Source organism: Bombyx mandarina, chromosome 07 (genome assembly GCF_030267445.1).
Source record: "Bombyx mandarina strain Sakado chromosome 07, ASM3026744v2".
Lineage (NCBI taxonomy): Eukaryota > Metazoa > Arthropoda > Insecta > Lepidoptera > Bombycidae > Bombyx > Bombyx mandarina.
Window position 1 is genome coordinate 5620571 of NC_143214.1, and position 26989 is coordinate 5647559.

Here is a 26989-nt window from a genome sequence, read left to right on the forward strand (position 1 = left end):
AACTAAATACACTATCGATAAAGCTTATCGACAACAATAATGCGCATCACTATTCCCGTCCATAAGGCTCGTGAGTGGAAGAGAGAGCGAAATACTCGCTTCACCGCTCCGATTTTTTATGACCCAGACTGCACGGACAAAATAATTCTACTATAGTTAAATAATAATACGGGTGTAAAGAGGTGAGTGTGTGGGTACGTACGCGGTTGAGGCGGCGCGGCCCGCACCAGGTCGTCGAGCGCGTGCAAGGCGGCGAGCGCGGCGCGGGCGTGCGGCGCGTGCGCGGGGCGGCGGGCGGCGTGTGCGCGCGCCACCAGCCGCGCCGCCAGCGCACGCGCCCACCACGACACGCGCCGCGCCTCCGCGCCCCCGCCCCACACGCTGCGCACCACCGCGCAACACGACGCGAACCGCTGCACACAATACTCATTTTAAAAGAAGTATATGGGTCGTATATCTATATATTAATACTTGAAGCAAAAACTTTGTACCCCTTTTTACGAAAATTGCGCGGACGGATGAGTATGAAATTTCCCAGATTTATAGGGAATATAAAGGAGTGCAGAATGACATTTTCTTAAATTATGCATCAAAAATACAGTAAATCAATAAAATTACACACACTACCATGTATTTGAGACACACGCATGCTGTTCACCCTGTTTTTTCCAACTCCTAAAACCGTCACTAGAGAGCGCTGTAATACGCAAATCCGTTGTCATGATACCCTTGTCATAAGTGACACTGTATCCTAGATTATTGATTTTTTACTTTAATATACAAGTTTTTCTAATCCAAGTTTATTTTAATAATCATCCCTCGGAAAGTCGAACATGGTCCAATACGAGCCAGATAAGAAAACAACTAATGATAAACAACAATTTTAAGTGCAAAGAATGTTACAAACCGTAATTAACACAAAACTATTTCGTTGCTAAGTACTAGTGAATGTGAAGAATGGGCCCGGACAGTTATATTAAAAAACCGATATTCAAAATAAGATATTTAAGGCAAAGATTAATTTCAAAAAGTCACCTGCGTCTAGAATAACAAGGGAATATATCGAAACGAGATTGCAATTATTGGAACAACACTGGTTAGTTTGAAGAAAATCACCAGAATGTTATATTGGGATGCGAAAATAACGAATATAGCTATTAAACAAAAGGTACAATAACAAACGTTACATCGCGAACAGCATTCTGGCCAGGCTGGTGGGCCAAAGGGCTTTATCTTCAGAGTCATCCAACGGTGTTAAACAAATACTCGATACGACAAATGATTGCTTGCACGCTTTATCTAACCTTGGTATACCTGTATCGACATGGGACATCCTGATTATATATCTCATCACAATAAAATTGGATAATGAATCCCAGAAACAATGGGAACAAAAACTAAGCGAACAGGCTGATCGATTGCCTACACTAAGCGAGTTCCAATCATTCCTGGAATCAAGATATCGAGCACTCGAGTTTTTAGAACCAAACCAAAGAAGAGAGTTTAGAGGCAAAGATGCAGCGGATAAACCGAAGGTGTTCAGCGTGACGACGTCTGTATCCTGCCCATTCTGTTCGGGACATCACTTGCTTTATCAATGCAAGAAATTTGTACAAGAAGCCATCGGGAATCGCCGGGACTTCATCCAGAAGAGAAAACTGTGTTTCAATTGCTTCGGAGCTAACCATTCGGTAACACAGTGCAAACGACGCACGGCTTGTCGGTGCTGTGGCCAACGTCATCACTCGCTGCTGCACCAGGAAGGCGGCACTCACAATCCGACCCTGGCGGGTCCTAGTCAGCCCACTAATCAACAGCGGGAGCCAGCACAAGAACCGCAGGCAGCGGATCACGTGGAGCGTGTTGTCAGCCATTTTTCTAACAGTGAAATGAGATCAAGTAGTCAAGTAATGTTAGCTAGCGCATTAGTTTATGTATCCAACAAGGGTATGTATCACACACTTAGGGCATTGTTGGATCAGGGCTCTCAAGCCTCGTTTATTAGTGAACACGCAGTTCAACTTTTGCAGCTTTGAAGGTTGCCAGTTCTAAGTACCATATCTGGTTTAGGAGGAGAAAAATCTAGTATTTCAGTAAAACATATGGTTCAATTTAAAGTACAGTCCACATATAACTCTTTTAGCTATCCCGTTCAAGCCTATGTTTTAAACTGCCTAACATCCACTCTTCCTTCACAGCAAATTCAATTTCAGGATTGGCCGGTATTGTTGCAATTGCAGATGGCTGATCCAGGATATGGTACACCAAGCAATATAGATCTTCTACTGGGCGCTGATGTGTATGGTCAGGTTTTGTCAGAAGGCATATTGAGAAATCCACCTGGAACCTTGACAGCTCAAAATACACAGCTGGGATGGATCCTGTCGGGACGAGTTTAAGTTAGTGGGGATACTCCTTACATTATTAGCGCACATACCCATGACAACTCAATCAATGATTTGCTGCGTCAGTTCTGGGAGATTGAAACTGACTAGCATCATCCACTTTTATCCAAGGAAGAAGAATCCTGTGAAAGATACTTTGAATCCACTACAACTAGGGACAGTTTGGGTCGTTATGTTGTAGGTCTTCCTTTTCGCGACAACAATCCACTTGCTCAAGAAGGAACTTGAAAATAATCCATTCTTGAAGCAAGAATAATCCAAGGTAATAAATGTAGCCACCTGGCTATGAATCATATAGAAGTAATTAATGACAAACAAGAAGCTGCTAAGCCAGGATGCGTTTATCTACCTCATCATGCAGTTGGTTGTTCGCGAGGACAAAAGTACAACGAAGGTCGGCGTTGTTTTCGACGCTTCGTGTAAGGGTACCAGCGGCAAGTCATTGAACAATGATTTATTGGTAGGTCCAAGGCTTCAACCAGAGTTACGACACATAATTATGAAATGGCGTACTTATCCTATATGTTTCGCAGCGGACATAGTTAAGATGTATCGAATGGTCAAGGTCGTACCAGAGCATACTGACTTCCAGATAATGTCACAAGGGTACTATCAAATGTAAGAAATCTAAAATTGTAAGACCAGTCTCCAAACTTTGCATTTTGCCTATCGCTTTTTAACATTACTTACCTGAATAACTGTAGATATTTCATGCAATGTATGTAACTTAAATGTATCTTTGGATGCATCAGCTATTAAGTATTTTGTTATTGTTTAGTTGTAAGTAAGTACGAACTGTTTAAAAGCAACCCTTGACTGAACTTTGTCGTTATTATGGTTTCTTTAATGTGTAATTTATATTTAGTTCATGTTGAGCAGTTCTTTATTGATTACTATTAGGTTAAGATGTTACGGTTTCATGGAGATGTTAATTGTACATGTAAAATTTGATGGCCTCATTGTTGGCTATGAACTTTTGTAGTTCATGGTGGGCGGAATGTTCACCCTGTTTTTTCCAACTCCTAAAACCGTCACTAGAGAGCGCTGTAATACGCAAATCCGTTGTCATGATACCCTTGTCATAAGTGACACTGTATCCTAGATTATTGATTTTTTACTTTAATATACAAGTTTTTCTAATCCAAGTTTATTTTAATAATCATCCCTCGGAAAGTCGAACACATGCATACTATTTGTTTATGTCAAACTTTTCTTATTGCTTATAGTTTGTAGTCAAATTGACAATATATTAAATATGGTCGCTTTTTGTCAGGAACGCGAGGAGTTGAGTCTGAAGTTGTGTGATTTGTTTAATTTTGTCTATTCAGTGTTTCTTCAGGCTTAAATATGTAATAAGGGTGGTTTATTAACTGTTTAATATCTGTGAAAGTGCACAAATGTGGGAAAATGGAACGTAACTTCTCGGGAAAAAGTCCAAAAAGTCCACTAAAAACATCTCAGTAAATGACCACCATTTTACTGAGATTATATTATATTTCATCCCATATCTGTGATGATATTTCATTTAATTTAATTTCATCCCAGTTGGTTAATGTCTCAAATGAATCATCTTCATTTCAGTTAATTTCACTACATATTATCAATTTTCAGAACTAAAAGAATATAAATTAAAATAAGACATGACCTAAAGGTCTCAGATGCCAGGTAGTAAAATCTCTTAAAAAAAAATCTAAAGTGTAGTCTTGGTAGGAGTGGGTGATATAAATCGTATATAGATTCAATATCTATATATCGCAGCAATATCGTTGAATCCGATATCGCCCCGCACGAAATCTATATATCGATATCAGCCGATACACGATATTGCTCGATGTGATGCGCATCGGCATATCATACCGATTCGTGAATCGAAATCTATATTTCGATATCAGCCGATACACGATATTGCTCGATGTGATGCGCATCGGCATATCATACCGATTCGTGAATCGAAATCTATATTTCGATATCAGCCGATACACGATATTGCTCGATGTGATGCGCATCGGCATAACGTACCAATTCGTGAATATCAGCAATATTCGTTTGGTTCGTATCGAATCGGCCAGAGTGAGTGAGCGCACGATAGGGATATCATGTGATGAATGAAACAGAAACAGGCATTATCCATACAATTGTAAACCTTATATTTAAGTCCATATGTCTGTAGATTATTCTTAGCGTATCAGCAGGATACAATTTAGGAAAGAAGTTTCAACTTTCGACCCTAACTTGAATGCAGTATAGCCTATTTGCATCGTTGAATTTAATTTCACGCGCTTTGACCTTGAACTAGAATTTTTGGACAAGTGTTTATAAATACTTAAAAGTTTTTTGTGTTTGATTTTTAAAGTACACATTTTTCTATTTTTAGTTGAATCCAAATAATTGAGTTTATTTCTTGTGTTTGTAAACTTTTGAAATCTACACTCTTTTGGTATATTTTGTAATTTTAAATTAAGACACAAACTACTAAAAACTGAAAATAATGTAGCCAGTCCTAAGCCTGGTAAAAGCATGAAGGAAAGTTTTTTTGATATTTTTATTTTCATGTTCTTTTTATTACTTTAAAATCATATTATAAATTGATATCAGAAAACCAACCGTATAACGTTGACTTAAATCTATATCTACTACGATATTATATCAGCGTATCGTTTCAAATCTCAAATATCATGAATCGAGAAAATCTACTAGCATCCATCAATTTTTTACTGGTGGTAGGACCTCTTGTGAGTCCGCACGGGTAGGTACCACCGCCCCGCCTATTTCTGCCGTGAAGCAGTAATGCGTTTCGGTTTGAAGGGTGGGGCAGCCGTTGTGACTATACTGAGACCTTAGAACTATATCTCAAGGTGTGTGGCGCATTTTCGTTGTAGATGTCTATGGGCTCCAGTAACCACTTAACATCAGGTGGGCTGTGAGCTCGTCCACACAGCTAAGCAATAAAAAAAAAAAAAAAAAAATATAGATTCAGAAAATATATAGATTCAATATCCGATATTGATACTCGATATATAGATACGATTCGATACGCGGCAAAACCGATATTACCCACTCCTAAGTCTTGGCGAAGTCTGTGATTATAGAAGTATTTGTAAATAGAATCATAATAGTGTAAAAACTTATAATTTTAATTGATTATATTCGAATTTCGACTACCGGAGGACCACTAGTAAACCTTAAAACTTAAAAATAATTTATTAAAAATAGTATTCCTATAAATTATTACATACTTCGTGATCGTCGGTGTCGAGACATTGTCTGAAATGATTGATGCAAGGATAATGGAGAGCGGGTATCGGTTCGGCCGCATTCAATACGACGGCCATACCGCGTGCACCCGTAATGCTGTCCAAACGACATTCCTTATCATCTGAAATTTAATTGAACATAAACACAACTACAACTGCTGCCCCGACCAATATACAAAATTATTATTCCTAACAATAATAATGATTCCATATTATGTACCCAAGGTCGCAATTCCCAATTTAAGTGCATTTTTAATGAATTAACTTTAAATAATATACTTTTTTTTTATTGCATAAATAGATAGACGAGCTCACAGCCTACCTTGTGGTTAAGTGGTTACCGAAGCCCATAGACATTTACAACGTAAACCCATCTTGGCATATGAGTTCTAAAGTCTTAGTATAGATACAACGGCTGCCCCACCCTTCAAACCGAAATGCATTACTGTTTCACGGCAGAAACAGGCAGGGTGGTGGTACCCACCCGTGCGGACACACAAGAGGTCCTACCACCAGTATAGTATAGTATAAGTAATTTACTGATTATATCTAAGAAAAGTGCTAATTTTGTATGATAAAGCACTATAGATCTGTTCTTCGCTGCCCTTTTCACGCATAGTAAATTTTTAAAGTCGTATTTAAATATTGACGTCACATCGATTTACTCAATGTCTTTATTCGTTTTTAATTAATTTATTACTGGTGATAGGACCTCTTGTGAGTCCGCACGGGTAGGTACCACCACCGTCTGTTTCTGCCGTGAAACAGTAATGCGTTTCGGTTTGAAGGGTGGGGTAGCTGTTGTAACTATAGTGAGAACTTATATCTCAAGGTGGGTGGCGCATTAACGTTGTAGATGTCTATGAGCTCCAATAACCACTTAACACCAGGTGGGCTGTGAGCTCGTCCACGCATCTAAGCAATAAAATAATAATAATAACTGAGTTTCTCGCCGGATCTTCTCAGTGGGTCGCGTTTCCGATCCGGTGGTAGATTCTGCAAAGGACGGCTCTTGCTAGGGTTCGTGTTAGCAACGTCATCAAGTTGTAGCCCCGTGAACTCACCTACTAGTTAAGGCTACACTGATATAGCCTCTCAAGGCTCTCAGCTTATGTAGAAAAAAAAAAAAAAAAAGTACATACCGCTCTTGACTCGCTCGACTAGTTTGGCGAGCGTGCTCTGCAGCAGCTTGTCGTGCTGCTCGCGCGTGTGGTCGTGCACGCGCACCGCCCGGCACTCGGCCGCGCGCTGCAGCAGCAGCACGCCCGCGTCCGCCACCGTCGGCGAGTCTTTACTCTCTTGCAGCACCTCGGTCGATAGGTACAGTATCGTCGGTAATATTGAGAGCGCGCCTGGAATTGTTTTTTTTTTAGTTATAGCAACACTACACAACAATGTGTAGTCTGTGGATTACGTATCTGTCATTTATTTATTGACTTTTTGGCGGGAACGCGAGGAGTGAAGTTGTGTGATTTGTTTTATTTTGTCTATTTAGTGTTTCTTCAAGTTTAAATGTGTAATAACGGCTTTTTACTGTGAAAGTGCACAAATATGGGAAAATGAAACAAAGCCGCTGGACGTAACTTCTCGGGATCCTCCAAAAAGTCCACTGAAAAAATCTCAGTAAATGACCACCATTTTACTGAGATTATATTACATCCCATATTATCTCATCTTATTTCATTTAATTTCGTCCCAGTTGATTAATGTCTCAAATTAATCATCTTCATTTCATTTAATTTCACTCCATAAAAATAAGAATATAGATTAAAATAAGACTTGACCTAAAGGTCTTAGTTACCAGGTCATAAAATCCCTTAAAAATAAATCACTTATTTTTCGAATTTTTGTTTGTTAATAATTTTCGCTCGATCTCATGGAAACGTAACTTTCCAACAAAAATCATCAATGAAAATACATTTTAAAGTTTAGCAAAAGTGAATTTAAAGTGTTATTTGTTATCGATTAAAAAAAAATCACTATAATTAGTTTGAGTTCCAAAATTTAATCTAAATTTATTAACATCTGTATTCACTCACCCTGGGGACTAGTCAAAAACAGCAACTCGGACATGGCAGCCAAGCTTTTGACCAACAACGTATCGCCATGTATTCCAAGTCCTTTGGGCACTCCTATGACCCCGACCTTGCCCTCCTGCCTCACCGGACTCAAGGAGGGCAGGCGCCGCACAAGTAAGCAGACGCAGACCTCCAGACAAGCGAACACTAAAGACTTCCCCGGCGGAAGGTCCCCTGTAGGACCTCCTTCGCCTAACGTGTGGACCACCTCGAGAACTGATTGGGGGATTGATCCGTCTGACGCTTCGTTAGGTGCCAGTTCTGAAACAAACGCAACACTTTTTACAAAAATCCAATTTTGTACACGATTCTTGAGGCGCGTCACATTGAAGAAATAAAGAAAAATGCCATACAGACTCGTATTGATATCGAAGATGGCATAACAGCTATACTAAATTGAATGGTGTGTAGATTTTTCTTGTAAAATAGCTACTGTTGCTGGTGGTAGGTAGCCGCGATCAACGGATTTATTTTGATTATTGTTAAAAGTAACGCCACCTGTCATCAAATAACAGAAACGAATATCAAAAGAACTAGAAATATCGAGAACGCTCCAGAAGTGTAACGCCATCTATTATCAAATAGCGAAAACACATATCGAAATGACTAGTACTACCGGAAATGTTCTCGATAACCATAGACTTGTCGTGTCGACTATATAGACTTTATTGACTATATCGACGTAGTAATCGGATCTACTCGAAGCGAAACAGCGAACAGATCACTTGAAGCTAAGCACTTCCGCTTACGGAAGAAGTCAATTGTGAAGTGTGCCCTAAGTGTTTTAAGTTTTAAATAGAGTTTTAATTTATACTTCGGTGACTGTTTTATTCATCCCCAACCCGTAACATTATCTAAATACGGACGGAGGAGTATGAAATTTCCCACACTTATAGGGAATATAGAGAAGGGGTGCAGAATGTTAATTTTTTTTTTTAATTATGCTTAAAAAATACATTAAATAAATAAATACAAAACAGTACACCCACTATTTAACACACACACGCGTACATACTCTTTTGTTTATTGTTAAAGTCTGTGGTCAAATTCGGAATAGATTGATATTGTTTGTCCTCAAATATTATTTATCTTCAGTGTAGCCTTGACGAAATTTATTATTATAGAAGTCTATGATAGTCTTTGACAATAGACTTTTAATAATGTTTAAACTTATAATTTCAATTAATTATAGTCGAATTTCGACTACCGGGCGACCACTAGTTAATAATAATGTTACCTTTAATTTTAGCTTGCATGTTGGCATGCAATTGTTCTCTGGCTGCGTCGATCACCAAACGTAGAACGTCAGCGGATAGTAACAACGCCTCTATACTTGGTTGAGTTAGAGCCGTGCGATGTATTATCTGACAAAGCTCGATAGCTAATGCTCTGAAAATAATGCGAGAATAATGAATGTCGACAATGTATCGATATGTATTTCGATAGGGGTGAAAGACTATTTGGTTCAAACAACATTTCGCTTAATACGTCACGTATTTAACTTTGTAATTAAAAATCCGTTTTATGTGGTATTACCTTAACATAACCTTACTATAAACCTTAACAATTCGATGTTTTTAATCGAACTTTAATTAAGTTTACACTATTCAAATAGCTAAAGAAGTTTTTTGTTATGATATTATTGTCAATTTTTTTTTTTGTGGTTTGGATGTGTGGACGAGCTCACAGCCCACCTGGTGTTAGATGGTTACTGGAGCCCATAGACATCTACTACGTAAATGCGCCACCCACCTTGAGATATAAGTTCTAAGGTCTCAGTATAGTTACATAGGCCGCCCCACCCTTCAAACCGAAACGCATTACTGCTTCACGGCAGAAATAAGCAGAGCGGTGGTACCTACCCGCGCGGACTCAGAAGAGATCCTACCACCCGTAAATTTTAAACTTTTTATGGCCCTCTTGTGAAGTTCCAAAAATGTCGCTTAAACCAAATAGCGTTCCAACCCTCGAAATGGTACAAATTATTTATTATTATTATCATATGATATTAATATATTAACATTTAATTTTGAATACAAAATTCTTGTGTTACGGTGATAAGTAATTATTTAGATTGATTATAAAACACAATGATACATTAAAAGGAAATTAATCTAAAGTTATTTTTAACATTAAAAACGGGTAGTACACAAAAAAATGTACGTTTGTATTCAGATTGTACATGTCAAATGTATTCCAAACCCACTTGTCTCTGAGTAGCCTGGCTCTGTTGTCGGGAGCGTCGAGTAGGGTGACCAGCGAGAGCAAAACAGATATCGTATTTTCCTCGCTCATGTCGCGTTGGGCGCATAACGCCTCCATGCATATACCTAAAATCATACACTCTGATTAATTTAAATAATTTTATCGTATTTTCTGTTCACAATTCTCTATCTATCTATCTCTAATGTTTATAGCGTTTCCTTTTAATGTAAGGCCAACCAGACGAGATAAAAAATGTAAACAGTTTCAGGAGTAAAAAACATTTTTATTGAAATAAATTATTACCAAGTTCGAATTTTAATCGCTGTTATCTGTACTAGACAAAGATGATTCGTCGGAAGAGTCCGAGTCAGCTGTGTTTATGATAAAACTATCTATTGTATCAATCATGTTGTCAATATTGCTATAAAAATTGCCCTCTACTTTTATATTATAACATGATCCACACAATTTCAAAATACGGAAACGAAAAAATATGTCGAACGCAATCCAAACAGGAATGAACTTGTTCACAAAATGGCGGACCAAATGTTGGCAACTGCGGTACTCAGTGCTTTCCTGTACCACGAAACACACAACGACAGCTGTTGTCGACCAACTGACGCCATAACTGCGCGTACGAGTGATAAGGACAGAGATAATAATCCCTCGCTATCGCAATGTAACTCAGTAACGGTCCGCTTGTTTACGTTTATTATCTCGTCTGGTTGGCCTAAGTTTAGATTTCGCCAATGTCAAGTGTATATAATACTCTGCTTTCTATAGCGGGCTTCGCTAACGAGCAAGGTCACATATTGTAACTAAGAATTAAGTGAGTAGCTAAGAATGTCTGATGACAGGATCTCTGTTGATGTACCTAATTCACAATTCTCACAATGTTTTTAAATAATCAAGATGTAAACTACAAACATGACATTGCCCTGAAATAATTCTTACCAAATAAAAGATGGAATCTCTCATCGACCGGTTCGAAGAATTCAAAGTTTCCATTTTCTGTTCTCGAAGACTTGTTATCTGTGTTTGGTTCCGATTCTAAAATAAAAAGTATTTCAATTAATCTTACCTAAATATTTTACCGCAGTTGACGACATTACCAAAAAAAAAACTGTTATTCAAAAGCAACATGTGATCTAGCATGTTAGGTTTTTATTTTTAACCAATTATTGCAATCAACTAAAGCTGTTTTAATAATGTATTATTACATAACCATATACAGATATTTTCAAGTTTTATTAACATATTTAAATAATACGATAAGTTTTATTTATGTGTTTGCACATAGCTCAGATTGTATGGTAGCTTAATTTTTTAGGAGATTAACCAATGTAATTGCAATTTCATACTAGTCAAGAAGGTCAACTTAATGATATTAGTTGCCTTCAGTAGCGAAAGAAACTTCTAATTACTGTAGTTAATGTCACCCTTGGCAAAACCAGATTTTAAATGTAAATTCGAAGAGAATCTGTCTAGAAGCTTTTGAGTGTTGTTCAAGTATGTATGTGTATAAATGTGGTAAAAGACAAAACAAGTACCATTTTCTCAAGTTTGTCTTTTTGTCCCTACCTAATCGTGGGCACTCTAGGGGGCTATTCCAAAATCGCGCGGACCGGTAGGTGAGCTCATGGGCTCAACCTCAGAAAATTGCTAACACTAACCCTAGCAAGAGCAGTGCCTCGCTGAATCTTCACGCCCAACCCTTCAAGCCGAAATGCATTACTGCTTCACGGTAGAAATAGGCAGGGTGATAGTACCTACCCGCGCGGACCCACAAGAGGTCCTACTACCAATAATTACGCAAATTATCATTTTACGGGTTTGATTTTTATTATACGATGTTATTCCTTCACCGCGGGAGTCAATCAAAATCAAAGTCAGTCAAAATTTATTGAGTACGTATTTCATTAGAAAAATTGGTACCCGCCTGGGATGCACCGGACGTCTTATCCCTTAGGCCACGACGACTTTGTTTAATAATTATCGATGAGCTTTAGTTTTACCACTAAAACTTGAATTTAATATCACGCGCGTGAGTTAGTAATTTAAAGATTTTTTTATCGCTTAGACGGGTAGACGAGCCCACAGCCCACCTGGTGTTAAGTGGTTACTGGAGCCCATAGACATCTACAACGTAAATGCGCCACCCGCCCTGAGATATAAGTTCCAAGGTCTCAGTATAGTTACAACGGCTACCCCACCCTTGAAACCGAAAAGCATAACTGCTTCACGGCAGAAATAGGCGGGGTGGTGATACTTACCCGTGCGGACTCACAAGAGGTCCTACCACCAGTAAAAAACAAGACAAATATAGAAACAAAATTACCATGACTAGTTTCGTTATTCGGTACATAGTCGATGTCTGCGTTGAACCGTAGAGACGCCGCGTAGAGCAGGGAGGGCCAGGCGTGCCCGTAGTGCGCGCGCGACGCCTCCGCCGTCTCCGCCGAGTAGAACGCGCCGCCGCCGTGCGGGAGCTGCGACGCGAACTCTGCATACAAATAATCATATCTTTATAACTTACTAGCGGCCCTCTCCGGCTTCGTTCGGGTCTTCTAACAACACATCAACGAAATTTGTCATTGTTTTAGTTTTTTTCGGACGTCCGGTGTAAGCGTGTCAAGCAACGCCATTGTCCCGGTGATCTAACATCAATACCAATCTTTATAATGGAATAACGTACGTGTCTTCAAGAATGGCATCCATTTTAAACTAGTATCTTCAAATGAAGTTTGAGAAGTATCCTTAGTGGCATGTTTGACCATGCCTCATACATTTTAAGGATCGTGATTACTAATCATCGGGCCATATTCTCATCTTTTTTTTATTGCTTAGATGGATGGACAAGCTCACAGTCCACCTGATGTTAAGTTGTTACCAGAGCCCACAGACATCTACAACGTAAATGCCACCACCTACCTTGAGACATGAGTTGTAAAATCTCACTTTTAGCAGTACAACGGCTGCTTCAACCTTCAAACCGAAACGGATTACCGCTTCACGACAGAAATAGGCAGGGTAGTGGTACTTACTCTACTAGACTCACGAGACTTCCTACCAGCAGTAAGCTATCCATAAACTCACCAGACGGCAGACTGAGTAGCGCATGATCCTTTAAAGCCGCGATCCAATTCTCGCCCAAGCTCTCCAGTTGCGGTTCGACCAGCCTCAGTAGACTCTCGCCTTTAGATTCGAATTCGCCGTACTCGTCGTCTTCGGCGCTACCGGGACCGGCGTTGTCAATCTCGTTGTTGTCCCGGAGAACTTGGTTGCGCCATTTGGCCAGTTCAGCTCCATTGTTCGAGGGTTTGCTGTCGAGTTGCTTCACGTAGCTGCCCGGAGCGCTGTTGTTGCTCACCATCGCCACGATGTATACCTAGCAAAACAATATCGATAGTCAAATTAAAAAGAGCGCGAGCAAAGAGAGAAAGAGAGGGAACTAAAATGAATACTGAAAAATTCATTTAATATTTTAGACAAGCATTACACAATTTCAGCCTTGAATTGAAGTCGTCGTGGGCTAACGGATAAAACGTCCGGTGCATTCGTGTTGAAGCGATGCACCGGTGTCCGAATCCCGCAGGCGGGTACCAATTTTTCTAATGAAATACGTACTCAACAACTGTTCACGATTGACTTCCACGGTGAAGAAATAACATCGTGTAATAAAAATGAAACCCGTAAAATTATAATTTGCGTAATTACTGGTGGTAGGACCTCTTGTGAGGCCGCGCGGGTAGGTACCACCACCCTGCCTATTTCTGCCGTGAAGCAGTAATGCGTTTCGGTTTGAAGGGTGGGGCAGCCGTTGTGACTATACTGAGACCTTAGAACTTATATCTCAAGGTGGGTGGCGGATTTACGTTGTAGATGTTTATGGGATCCAGTAACCACTTAACACCAGGTGGGCTGTGAGCCCGTCCACCAATCTAAGCAACAAAAACAAATTAAAAAAATATTATTCCTCACGAAAAACCTTTCATTAAAATTTAGTTTACGTAATCGTTTTAACTAAGAGGCCTAATTAAGAAACTATGTCTACACACACATACCTCAGCCCAGGCCTTTAATATGGATAGCTTTTCCAATGTGGCCATACTTTCGTTGTAGATGAGTGTGGTGTTGCCTTTAGTGTTCAGTTTGTCCAGACTTGAGACGAGCAGCTGGTGAACTCTGTGAACAAACTCTTTAAATTAAGCTTGGTTAGCTAAACGACGAGATTTATGTGTCGGTGCAGTGTAGGCGTATATATCTAAATAAATATGATCATTGTTTCCCAATTACACTTTTTCTTTTCTTTTATACTCCATGGTACTTCAACAGACTCAAATTAAACGATACAATAATTTTGAGGAGATTCACTAAGTTCTACAAGTTATTGAAAAAGTCGATTACTTGTAGGACGTATTGTGATGGAACGTGGCACCGCCCTATTTGAAGGGTAGAACGACTCTAATACAAGCTCTAATACAATACTATTAAGACTCAGACCACACGCACTCATGTTATCTCGTAATCATTTATTTAGTTCTATGAAACTTAGGAGCGTCAATGATGGTTGTATTTTTCATGTAGACCGTGGAGACATGGTATAGCATAATTGTTTAATTCTGAGCAAAAAAACCATAGTGTTTATGTGTGTTTAAGTTCGCTCGTACCGCCTGAGGTCGTTGATGTCCCTGGCGACCCCGCAGCCGATCCAGGCGGAGCACACGTCGCACGCGGCCGCCGTCACGTGCGACGCCGTGTCGCCCGCGAACGCGGGACGAACCGCCGCACCCACCTGCACAGATAATATAAGGTTATTTTCAAACGTAAATGCTACAGGACTTTTTGGCGGGAACGCGAGGAGTGAAGTTGTGTGATTTGTTTTATTTTGTCTATTTAGTGTTTTTTTCAGGTTTGTCAATGTGTAATAACGGTGGTTTATTAACTGTTAATTGCTGTGAAAGTGCACAAATGTGGGAAAATGTAACAAAGCAGCTGGACGTAACTTCTCGGGATCCTCCAAAAAGTACACTGAAAAAATCTCAGTAAATGACCACCATTTTACTAAGATTATATTTCATCCCATATCATCTCATTTCATTTGATTTCATTCCAGTTGATTAATGTCTCAAATTAATCATCATTTCATTTCACTCCAATTTATCATTTTTCATAAAATTAAGAATATAAATTAAATTAACACAGCCCACTGAGTTTCTCGCCGGATCTTCTCAGTGGGTCGCGTTTCCTTTCCGGTGGTAGATTCTACGAAGCACGGCTCTTGCTAGGGTTCGTGTTAGCAACGTCATCAGGTTTGAACCCCGTGAGCTCACCTACTAGTTAAGGCTACGCTGATATAGCCTCTCAAGGCTCTCAGGGTAGGTAAGGAAAAAAAAATAGATTGCTTTTTCAACGTTTTCACTATTCTAAATAGGCAGACCGACTCTCGTCCGTGTGTTCACCGACCTGAGCTTGGTACTGTTCCAGCAGCAGATGTCCGGGGAAGTCCGGTTCGGGCGCCCGCGCGTACTGCTGTATGATCATCTGCAACGTGCGCAGACCGCAGAGACGCAGCGCGTCAGACTCACCGGTGGCGCCGACGAACGCCATGCGAACCAAATCCGACAGATGGAACGATAAATAGTCACCTGACAACAAAATTCAAAATCATTTACGTGTTTCTTAAAACTAAAACCGCATACTTTATAAATTTATTAAATCAAAATGCAAGCTAGTTTAATAACCCAAAAGCACATGTTATTATCCGCAACACGCTTCGTAATTTTTTTTTTATTGCCCTTATAGGCAAACGAGCATACGGCCCACCTAATGGTGAGTGGTTACCGTCGCCCCCATGAAGTCCATACTTCAGCAATGCCAAGGGCAGAGCCAAACTGCTGCCTACCGCTTAATACTCTCCACAAGCCTCGTTTGAAGAAGGACATGTCACAGCGCTCGGGAAACACCGTGGAGGGGAGCTCATTCCATAGCCGGATGGTACGTGGCGAATGGTTATAGAAACAGAGTTATCAGCAACGTGCTTCGACAACAAAATTATTGACAGTTACAAGAGTGGCGTATTTAATATATTACTTTCGGGCGGTTATTAGTCAAAAAAATACACCGCAATCAATAGGTAGTTGCCACAGATTAAAAAAATGAATACATATTAACTAAGTAGATATACCATTCGTAGATTATACAACTACAGTTATCAAATAAAACAGTTTTAAGTCAATTTCCCAATGGTTGTATATTATGCAAAGTGCCAAAAAGTAGAATTTTAGTCGGTTTTTTTTTCTTTTCTTTTGACACTATTGTTATACAACCACATCCTGTGTGTTGCATTGTCTCTCAGACTAATAAAAAATAATTTTGAATATATAAACGTTTTACTCACTATTAAGTTCCGCGGTTTGTTTCTCCTTTGCCTTGACAAGATCAAAATGTGCGTTATCGCCGGTTGATTCACAAGCGCCCATTATCTTCTGTATACACTCCATTGCGAAAACCTATACAACAATTATGTTACGGTTTATTTTTTAGAAAAAAAAATATTATTATACATAGCTGCCAATATCTTTACAACCATAACCAGAAACTGAACGGGGTAACACAAAATCTAGAACGTAAGACAGGAATATATGGGCTTCAGACACTGTCACATGAGGGAAGAGCACGGGGGTGTTGCAATCATCATATCATATCATTTCGAAGTCGTGTTGGCTTAAATAATAAGACGTCCGAATGTTGGATCAGTGTTCGAATCCCGCGGGCAAGTATCATTTTTTCTAATGAAATACGTACTTAACAAATGTTCACGTTTAACTTCCACGGTGAAGGAATAACATCGTGTAGTAAAAATCAAACCCGCAAAATTATAATTTGCGTAATTACTAGCGGTAGGACCTCTTGTAAGTCCGCACGGGTAGGTACCACCACCCTGCTTATTTCTGCCGTGAAGCAGTTTCGGTTTGAAGGGTGGGGTAGCCGTTGTAACTATACTGATACCTTAGAACTTATAACTCAAGGTAGGTGGCAGCATTTACGTTGTAGATGTCTATGGGCTCTGTCTATGGGCTCCGGCAACCGCTCAACACTAAGTGGGCCGTGAGCTCGTCCACCAACCAACCTAAGCAATATAAATTCACGTACACGCGTCGGCCACCGGGACTGCACGGCCGGGTGTGTCGACTGATCCGTGTCCGCGTGGAACTCCGCCTGGTCGTCGTCGCCTTCCGCGTCGAAATCCGTGTCAGCGTTGTTGCTGTCCTCTACGAAAACATTCAATTACCCTCATTTACACCTTTAACGAAATATACACTCTAAGAGAAGCAACCGAGCAGGCAAAATTGTAATGATATTAAAAAGTAACATAATGCATTCAATTTATTTATTTCCTTACTGGCTAGATCAAAAAATTAAGAATCGACAACATTAAATGCATCTTTATGAAAAATAATGATTTGACATTCCTTACACTTTTTCAATAATTTTATTATGTTTCATATTAACTTTTTACATTTTCATGAAATATAGAAGCCATTAAATTGTTTAAAGAGCAGCCAACACACTGGGTACTGCTGCCCATGTAAAGAAATGCAGTCTGAATATAAGCAGCTGTAGCCTTCGAAACAAGATCACAGTATCTGCAACACTCGATTGAGGTTCGCGTAGCAATAGCAACGTTGACACCGACCCTTAAAGTCGGCCTGGAGTAGAGTTCATCCATACTACCTGGAGCCACTCCGGTCATCCACAGTGCGTGAGATCTTTTCGAGCGCTATGACATGTCCTTCTGCAAACGAGGCTTGTGGAGAGTATTAAGCGGTAGGCAGTGGCCAGGCTCCGCCCCTGGCATTGCTGAAGCCCATGGGCGACGGTAACCATTCACCATCAGGTGGGCCGTATGCTCGTCTGCCTACAAGGGCAATAAAAAAAAACAGAAAAAATGATTTCCAACATGGAATAACTCACCCAGCCGTACAGTGAGTACTCGTTTGGCGAGAACGATCCAGTCTCTGATCGTGTTCGAGGAAGCAGCCGCCAACAGGCAGCAGGTCAGCGTGTCTTTAGCGTACGACAGCGCGGTCTCGTCTCGCTCGATGTCCAGGAACGCGAACAGGGCTCCCGGCAGACCGGTGTCCGTTATCACTACACCTGGAGGACAAAACTATATAATACTAGCCGTACTCGCCCGCTTCGCTGAACATTTAAAACTAACATTATTATTTATTGTCATTATTATTAGAGAGTCCAACACTCATATAAATATTAGCCTATCCATTAACTACATGTATTTTCTATATGGATACCAAGATTCAAGTCAATCGGTTCAGTAGTTATAACGGAACATCCGTAAAAACCCCTGTAGATTTATATATTAGTATAGATATAGATTAGTATAGATTATGTGTTATCTATATATTAATACGTGAACAAGGGACTTTTTGGCGGGAACACGAGGAGTGAAGTTGTGTGATTTGTTTTATTTTGTCTATTTAGTGTTTTTTCAGGTTTAAATGTGTAATAACGGTGGTTTATTAACTGTTTAATGTCTGTAAAAGTGCACAAATGTGGGAAAATGAAACAAAGCCGCTGGACGTCACTTCTGGGGATCCTCCAAAAAGTCCAATAAAAAAGTCTCAGTAGATGACCACCATTTTACTGAGATTATATTTCATCCCATATCATCTCATCTCATTTCATTTGATTTCATCCCAGTTGATTAATGTCTCAAATCAATCATCTTCATTTCATTTCATAATTTTTCATAAAAATAAGAAAATAAATTAAAATAAGACATGACTTAAAGGTCTTAGTTACCAGGTCATAAAATCCCTTAAAAAAATAACGTGAACAAAAACTTTGTACCCCTTTTTACGAAAATTTCGCGGACGGAGGAGAATGAAATTTCCCAGACTTACAAGAGAATATAGATAAAGAGTGCGCAGAATTTTAGTATTTTTAAACCGTTAATAATTGTTTTAATAAATTTCTTTATGACTACTAAAATATGGATGGCTTTTACGAGCTGTAGTGTTACCGGTTAAAAAAATAATGAATCAGAAATTTTATCGATCTTTATAAGAAGTGTGGCTTAATTAATTCTTCTGTCGATTACAAAACAACATTGAATATGTATCATAAAATTTATCTCAGTCTTGTAGTGTCCAAGATTATTTTAAAACTTCAACTAGCCAGTATTTCAACAGTAGTATTCTTGACATATTATTATGTAAGGTCATGAATACTGAAGATGGAAATTTCTAGTGAGCTTACCACAGTACGGTTTGGCGGGTACGTGATCTTTCGCGAGCAACGCGTACCGACAAACTTCTAAAGCTTCCTTCTGAGACAGTTGTCGGAGGCAGCAGAGCGCCGCCCGACGTACCGTCAGCTCCGGGTTCGATAAGTCGTGCTGTCAACGATAATAACATCTATTAAAATAACCGTATTACGAAAAAATCTTAAGGATCGTAGTATCGTCTGCGGTTTTAGCGAGTTTTAATCTCGCCTTTATTATTTTCATTGCATTATCTTAACACCGGTCTTAAAAATTTCTGAAACAAATTCTCAATCATATGGTCTTAAACTAGGATTTCTTATATGGAAACCAGAAAGTAATATCTGATATACACATTAGCATACATTAATAGAATATATAAACTTTAAGACAAACATCAAACACACCTAATTTATCACACAACTGTTGTACCGATATGGGAATCAAACGCGAACTATCTAACTATTGCACCGAATCACTCAAGTTCATTTAATACGGTACTTAGCGAAATATTAAATTAACACTTGAGAGGTGTCTCTTGACACCCGGATGGAACGAAGTTCCTTTCGATTAATTGGTGAAGGAATCTTAATAAAAAAATATTTATTTTAGTTATAATAATATTTTTTATTATTTATTATGTACAAAAAACCTGTATGCACTCAACAAAAATAATCGTCGCGACACCACTGTTCAATGCGAAATAGAAAGATGAAACAAAAATAACTGGCTTGTTTTCTATGAGAGTGAGAGGGGGGAGGGGGGAGGGGGGAGGGGGGGGAGAGAGAGAGAAACACGTGCACGCCGCACGGCTTACAACTATAGCAAAAAGTGTCGTTATAAGTTTTGGTCTTAATTTTTTCCGTCTAGCCCCCTTTCGCAACGCGCGATAAGAAACTTCATTCCAAAGGCACAGGCGATCATGATCTTCACGGTAAAGTACTGTAAAGAGAGGTTCCATAGGTCCGTAATCTTACAAGAGTTCAAACGAATTTTTTCCTTATGAAGAGGATTTTTTTTATTTTAAAGTGACCTCGAGTGTACTTACACAGAGTTTGGGCACGAGAGTGTGCAGGTTGATGTGCGCCGGCGCGAACATCTGCAGCTGCTGGAGACAGCCGATGGCCTCGGCGCGCGCGCCGCCGCCGCCGCCCTCCAGCAGCGCCGAGCACGCGCAAACGAATCGACTCACCGCCACCACTACGGGAAAATAAAGTTAACCGGTTTAAGAAGTGTTGTTAGTCAAACCAAAATTTTAGTTCTTCAGTCAAATGTGTCAAGTCTTCTTGAGCACTCGTGTATATTATCACATCATATATCACGTCGCGTCATATCACAGTTTCATTTGGTGGCATTAAAATTAGAGACTATGTCAAAATTCCCTTTAGTCTAGTCAACAAGTTCAAAAACGTGAAAAATAAAGATAAAGGTCCTAAAAATATGAGCGATAGCTCATTGGATTCGGAATCACCTCTAAAAAAATGTTTTTGAAGGATTTTAGTGCAGGTAAAAAATTGCAATTGTTATTAACAAAATAGGATGGGGAAAAAAATATTTAGTTTTTTGTTAATAACTGGAAAAATATTAATAGGACCTCATATTTTTAGGACCTTTATCTCTATTTTTCACATTTTTGAACTTGTTGACTAGACTACTTTGGCTGTTTGAATATTTGAGACTTCCCGTCAATTATCGCATAACACGTATACTGTCATATCGCTTTTTTTTTATTGCTTAGATGGGTGGAAGAGCTCACAGCCCACCTAGTGTTAAGTGGTTACTGGAGCCCATAGACATCTACAACATAAATGCGCCACCCACCTCGAGATATAAGTTCTAAGCTCTCAGTATAGTTACAACGGCTGCCCCACCCTTCAAACCGAAACGCATTACTGCTTCACGGCAGAAATAGGCAGGTTGGTGGTACCCACCCGCGCGGACTCACAAGAGGCCCTACCACCAGTAAAGTCTTTAAGCAAGACTTTAAGAAATACATATACACCACAAAATAACTTCTTGTTTTATTCAGTGATAATATTTACCTGTGCTGTTTATGAGTTCTAGTAAAAATTAACACCACGTAATCAATATGTGATTTAATTAATAAATCCGCTGACCTTGCAACTCGGGTCCGAGCACAGTGATGAGCGCGGCGAGCAGCCTGGCGACGGTGCGCAGGAGCAGGTGATGGTAAGGCGGTGCGGCGAATATCAGCCTCAGCGCCAGCGCTAGCGTCCACTCGACGTGCGCTCGGAACATCGGGCCCGAAGCGTCCGCCAGCACCGACAATGCGTGTACTGACCACACCTACAAATTTTATTTCAGTAATAATGTTGCCACAATACTATAACCAACACCGGTTAGTTTTACCGGTAAGTTTAGCAGAATTGCCAAATATCTGAAAACACACTCGACGGTAAAAATTATATGAAATTATAGATAGCAATATTTTTGCTAAAACCCTCAATAGTTCATAAGTTTGCAAAATACCACAGCAAACTAATCAATTAAAAGTATCTAATTTTAATATTGTTTTATTTTTTAAGATTAATAATTTTAAATAAAAAAAATTTACGTTTACACAAAGTAATTTATCTTCATCTAGCAACCCGCCCTCGCTTCCCATCAGAAACTGTAATTTATGCATTTCTCCACTATTTAATGGATGTTATTATACATATAAGCCTTCCTCTTCAATCACTCTATCTATTAAAAACCGCATCAAAATCCGTTGCGTACTTTTAAAGATTTAATCATACATAGGGATATAGGGACAGAGAAAGCGACTTTGTTTTATACTATGTAGTGATTCAATGTAGAAGATGTTGGAGTTTAGTTAAAGAAATTGTTGGCGATAACAGCGCACAATGCAAGTCATGATACTGTTTTATGAAATTTATTATACAATATACATATAATATATATTTACAATACAATATATATTTAATATACAAACGGCAGGACAATAAAGCGTTTCATATCTATTGAAAATAAAAGTTGTATCAATAACCTGAAGCTCGACAGAAGATGCATCCTGTGCGAGTGCTCTCAGCACAGGCAGCGCTGTAGCGCTTGAAGCGGTGCCTCGAGCCCGAAGTACAGCGCCGGCAGCGGCTGCAGCAGCCGCCCGCACTGATCGATTGGCGGCTGTACGTGCTAAAGCTATCACTTTCTCGCTTAGAGCTTGGCTTTCCGCTTCAGTGATGCAGCCGCAGAGTCGACCGGCACACGATGCCGCAGCTGCTCGTACTGAGGCGCTGTTCGCCGATAGACCGTTCTAGAAACATGACACGTTAATCTATGTATATAAAAATGAATTGCTGTTCGTTAGTCTCGCTAAAACTCGAGAATGGCTGGACCGATTTGGCTAATTTTGGTCTTGAATTATTTGTGAAAGTCCAGAGAAGGTTTGAAAGGTAGATAAATATGAAAATGCTCGGAGTTAAATAAAAATAACAATTTTGTTTTCTTTTTGATGTGTCCCCCCTGTCGGAAGGATTGCTTTTGTTTAAGTTTATTTTATACACAAGCTTAGGTCTTTTATTTATCGATTGAGGCACTACGAAGTCTGCCGGCTCAGCTAGTCTTGAATAAAAATGTAGGATTGGTAAGAACGGAACGAATGAAAAGAGTGAGCGGAGCGTTAAGATGTGAGTGAGAGAAAACGGTAAGAAAGGGAGAAGAGAATGAGAGACATAAAAAAAATTAAGATGGCGAATTAATTATTATTATAATTGAAGATTTTGGAACAGTATAAATTTTATTTTATGCGCTGCGATCCCTATTCTACAAAAATGTATCTTGTTTAGAATCGAACACAACGGCACACACACATGACTAAGTTTATATGGAACATCTTGCTGACTAAAGTAAGGCCAACCAGACGAGATAAAAAATGTAAACAAAGTTTCAGGAGTAAAAAACATTTTTATTTAAATAAATTATTACAAAGTCCGAATTTTAATCGCTGTCATCTGTACTAGACAAGGATGATTCGTCGGAAGAGTCCGAGTCAGCTGTGTTTATGATAAAACTATCTATTGTATTATCAATCATGTTGTCAATATTGCTATAAAAATTGTCCTCGACTTTTATAACATGATCCACACAATTTCGCCATTTATCAGCAGATACACGTTGGACCCCTCTTGTAGCAGTTTTTTCATGTCTTCAAATTTAAATGTAGTATTATTGCGAGCTAAGTGTCCCTTTATGTCAGCCCATACGAGTTCAATGGGATTGAGCTCGCAATGATAAGGTGGCAGTCTTAGGACTTCCACCTTAAATTTTTTTGCAAGCTCATCCACAGCATAACTTTGGTAGTTCGCCTTTACGTCATTCACTTTCTTTAAAAGTTCTGCCTTTACGTCTTTTTCATCATAGCTTAGATATTTATTACGCAGCCATTCTTGAATACTTGCTTTTCCGCCAGGCTGTGATTCCATAATTAAAATCAACAACTAAGTACTCACAATAACAGCAAAAAGCAAAAATAAAACTAACAAAAACGGAATAATACCAACAACAAACCAAGTAAATACGGAAACGAAAAAATATGTATCACTTCGAACGCAATCCAAACAGGAATGAACTTTTTCACAAAATGGCGGACCAAATATTGACAACTGCGGTACTCAGTGCTTTCCTGTACCACGAAACACACAACGACAGCTGTTGTCGACCAACTGACGCCATAACTGCGTGTACGAGTGATAAGGACAGAGATAATAATCCCTCGCTATCGCAATGTAACTCAGTAACGGTCCGCTTGTTTACGTTTATTATCTCGTCTGGTTGGCCTAAGTTTAGATTGTTGTGTAGGTTTTGACTACTCTTCGGAATTTCGAGGTCTTTAGGCAATTTATTAAAATACATAATTATTTAAAGAAATACCACAGTAATGATTTACAAAAAGCTTTATATTACAAAACCAACTATACAATTGGTATTTAAAAAAAAAGCTTTATTCCATGAATACATAAATAGCTACAAACAAATTAAGAATTGACACCAACACTACTTACAATAATCAACTCTGTGGCAATATTCTTCACGGGATCTTGTCCTAAGGAAGTCTTAGTCTCTGCTAAAGTACGTAGAGCCAATAATAGAGCTGTATAAACATTCACTTGTATTGCTTCCTGGCGACCACCCTTAGACATCTTAATGCATTCCGCGAAGTGTTCTAGCATTTGTTGTCTATAAAAATAAGATAATAATAATTATATAGACAATATTTATGTTAAAACGTACAATCAATATTTATAATAATAATTTAAAAAAAAATCCTATTACAGTTTATAAAATTAAAAGCCTCACATTCTCAATGGTGGATTTGTATTTGCTATAACATGTTTTCAATTTTAGACAGTTTTAGACGAAATCCCTTTGCGCTGATTTTATCGATAAATTAAAAATTAAATTATACCTGTGTTTATTAGCGGCTCTTGCGAATACTTGCGGGAACAGTACGACGGACGCGTCTATAACCGCGACGCCCAGCGGTTGCGCACCCGTAGTGCCGCGGTACAGACAACACGGATCGTGTTCTAATGCTCCTGATCCACTTGCACTCAGCGGTGATACGAGCTGCGAAAGTAATATATTTGGTACATAAACCAATTTAACGTATGATTTCGCGAGACAAAAACCCGTCAGATTTAAAAAGTTTATAACAGAAGACTAATGACAGGAGAAATTTTGGTTGAACCCGCTGCGGATCGATCACTTATGTACATATTTGTCAAGGTATTTCAGTTTAACTGATGACGTTGGCAACTAGTTTTAAATAAATAAAATGTAATTCCTATAGTGTAGACAAGGGCTTAGTTTGGGTGTTCATTAAAATGAGGAATTCGCGGAGTCCTGCTATGTTAGTAAGAAAGAGAACTATTTTAAAACAGTATTATTTTTAAACTAATCTATATCGATAATATTATAAATATTGTGATCGTACTTGTTCCTCAATCTCTGCATGATCGGTTTCATAAATCCAACCCTCTTCGCCAAGAAGTATGACGTCACGTGGATGCATAGCATTCCTTAGCATACCTGTCCAAATTCAATATTTTACATTTTTCAAAGATCTTTATTTGCATTTGATTTGTGTGATCCTGTAATAATCTACTTAGCATTTGCATTAAATACAACACTGATTAAAAATATGAGCTGCACTGTGTCTTCAATAGTTTTACATTTACGGATGTCTAATATAACAACTGATTAACAGAGCTCATGGATTATATTAGTATATTATGATAAATGAAGTTTTTTTTTTTTTGCTTGGATGGATGGACGAGCTCACAGTCCACCTGGTGTTAAGTGGTTACTGGAGCCCATAGACATCTACAACTTAAATGCGCCACCCACCTCGAGATATAAGTTCTAAGGTCTCAGTATAGTTACAACGGCTACCCCACCCTTCGAACCGAAACGCATTACTGCTTCACGGCGGAAATAGGCGGGGTGGTGATACCTACTCGTGCGGACTCACAAGAGGTCCTACCACCAATGATTACGCAAATTATAATTTTGCGGGCTTGGTTTTTATTACACGATGTTCCTTCACCGTGGAAGTCAATCGTGAACATTTGTTGAGTACGTACTTCATTAGAAAAATTGGTACCCGCCTGAGGTTCGAACACCGGTGCATCGCTCAACACGAATGCACCGGACGTCTTATCCGTTAGGCCACGACGACTTCAAAAGTTAGGTGAATGAGTTAATTTGATTCTAACCCGGTGTTTCCCAACGTGGGGCCCACGCCCACAGGGGCAATTTGATAATAAACGGAGACAATAGCACTAAACTAATATAGAAAATCTGTATTAAAATTATTTTAATTTCACTTTTTTTTATTATATGTTTTGAAATATTACTTACTGTGTTTTGATAACAATTTCATAGTGATTGCGTCTTAAAACCTATCATTTATTTTTCTTAAGTGAACAAATCTATTTTTGATTTTTAAAAATTATTTTTGTGTTCCAAAAAAGTTTTAGAAACTTTACAGTGGGGCATGGCACAAAAAAGGTTGAGAAGCACTGGTCTAACCGGTAGCGACATTGGCCCCGCTCGGGTCAGCGGCGCCGGCGACCTCGGCGGCGAGGAGTCGCAGCAGCGGCGCGGCGGAGGGCCCGGCGCCGCCCAGCGCCGCGCACGCCTGGTACAGTCGCAGCCGCAACAACGCCGCCGGGGCCTTCAGTGCGCCGCCGTAACTGCGGACCACGCTGTTCACACTAGAACAAGACCGATCACATAATAATTGAATATGCAATTTCGAAAAGGGCATATCTCACAAATATAAAATATCTAATTAAATGTATATACTGATATTTAAGATAATAATTCCAGTAATTTTCAATTGCTAATTAAGACTAAAATGTATCTCAAAAGTTAATATTTTAAATTTTACACTGCTTTAGAAAATAATCAGTTTTTTTTTCATTTCCTGAACATTTTACATTTTCAGAGATGTGCCCTTTTCGAAATTGCATATTCAATTATACTTTGTTTTTGAACCATAAATACCACCAAATAACTCAAGACTAATGTTAAATTTGGCCTTTAACTTCTTTTTAATTTATTGATTATATTAATTAATCAAGGCCGAAATCTGAATCATTGTCTCACATATACTTTAACACTTTCGAAGAAGTCGACAGCGGCACTGTTCGTTGTGTTTATAACAAACTATTCTTATTGTCTGAGTAAAATTTTAATGCCACCAATTTTATCAATAATAATTTTATTATTATTTTT

At 39.0% G+C, this 26989-nt stretch overlaps 1 protein-coding gene across 2 annotated transcripts in view; it reads right to left on the reverse strand.

Annotated features, from left to right (window-relative positions):
- The window catches only part of LOC114250431 (HEAT repeat-containing protein 5B), a 46190-nt gene that overhangs the window by 5307 nt on the left and 13894 nt on the right, over positions 1–26989 (reverse strand). For both annotated transcript variants that reach the window (XM_089728526.1, XM_028184296.2), the window contains exons 15-37: positions 26282–26466; positions 25185–25279; positions 24657–24817; positions 24253–24427; positions 22239–22505; positions 21346–21535; positions 20277–20428; positions 19225–19363; positions 17920–18102; positions 17098–17216; positions 16343–16454; positions 15409–15590; positions 14613–14737; positions 14007–14127; positions 13039–13330; positions 12281–12445; positions 10897–10992; positions 9944–10067; positions 8975–9126; positions 7699–7998; positions 6802–7011; positions 5642–5781; positions 203–413 (exon numbers count right to left, since the gene is read on the reverse strand). In XM_089728526.1, coding sequence (XP_089584652.1) covers positions 203–413; positions 5642–5781; positions 6802–7011; positions 7699–7998; positions 8975–9126; positions 9944–10067; positions 10897–10992; positions 12281–12445; positions 13039–13330; positions 14007–14127; positions 14613–14737; positions 15409–15590; positions 16343–16454; positions 17098–17216; positions 17920–18102; positions 19225–19363; positions 20277–20428; positions 21346–21535; positions 22239–22505; positions 24253–24427; positions 24657–24817; positions 25185–25279; positions 26282–26466 — 3896 coding nt within the window. The remainder of the gene's footprint in view (positions 1–202; positions 414–5641; positions 5782–6801; positions 7012–7698; positions 7999–8974; positions 9127–9943; positions 10068–10896; positions 10993–12280; positions 12446–13038; positions 13331–14006; positions 14128–14612; positions 14738–15408; positions 15591–16342; positions 16455–17097; positions 17217–17919; positions 18103–19224; positions 19364–20276; positions 20429–21345; positions 21536–22238; positions 22506–24252; positions 24428–24656; positions 24818–25184; positions 25280–26281; positions 26467–26989) is intronic.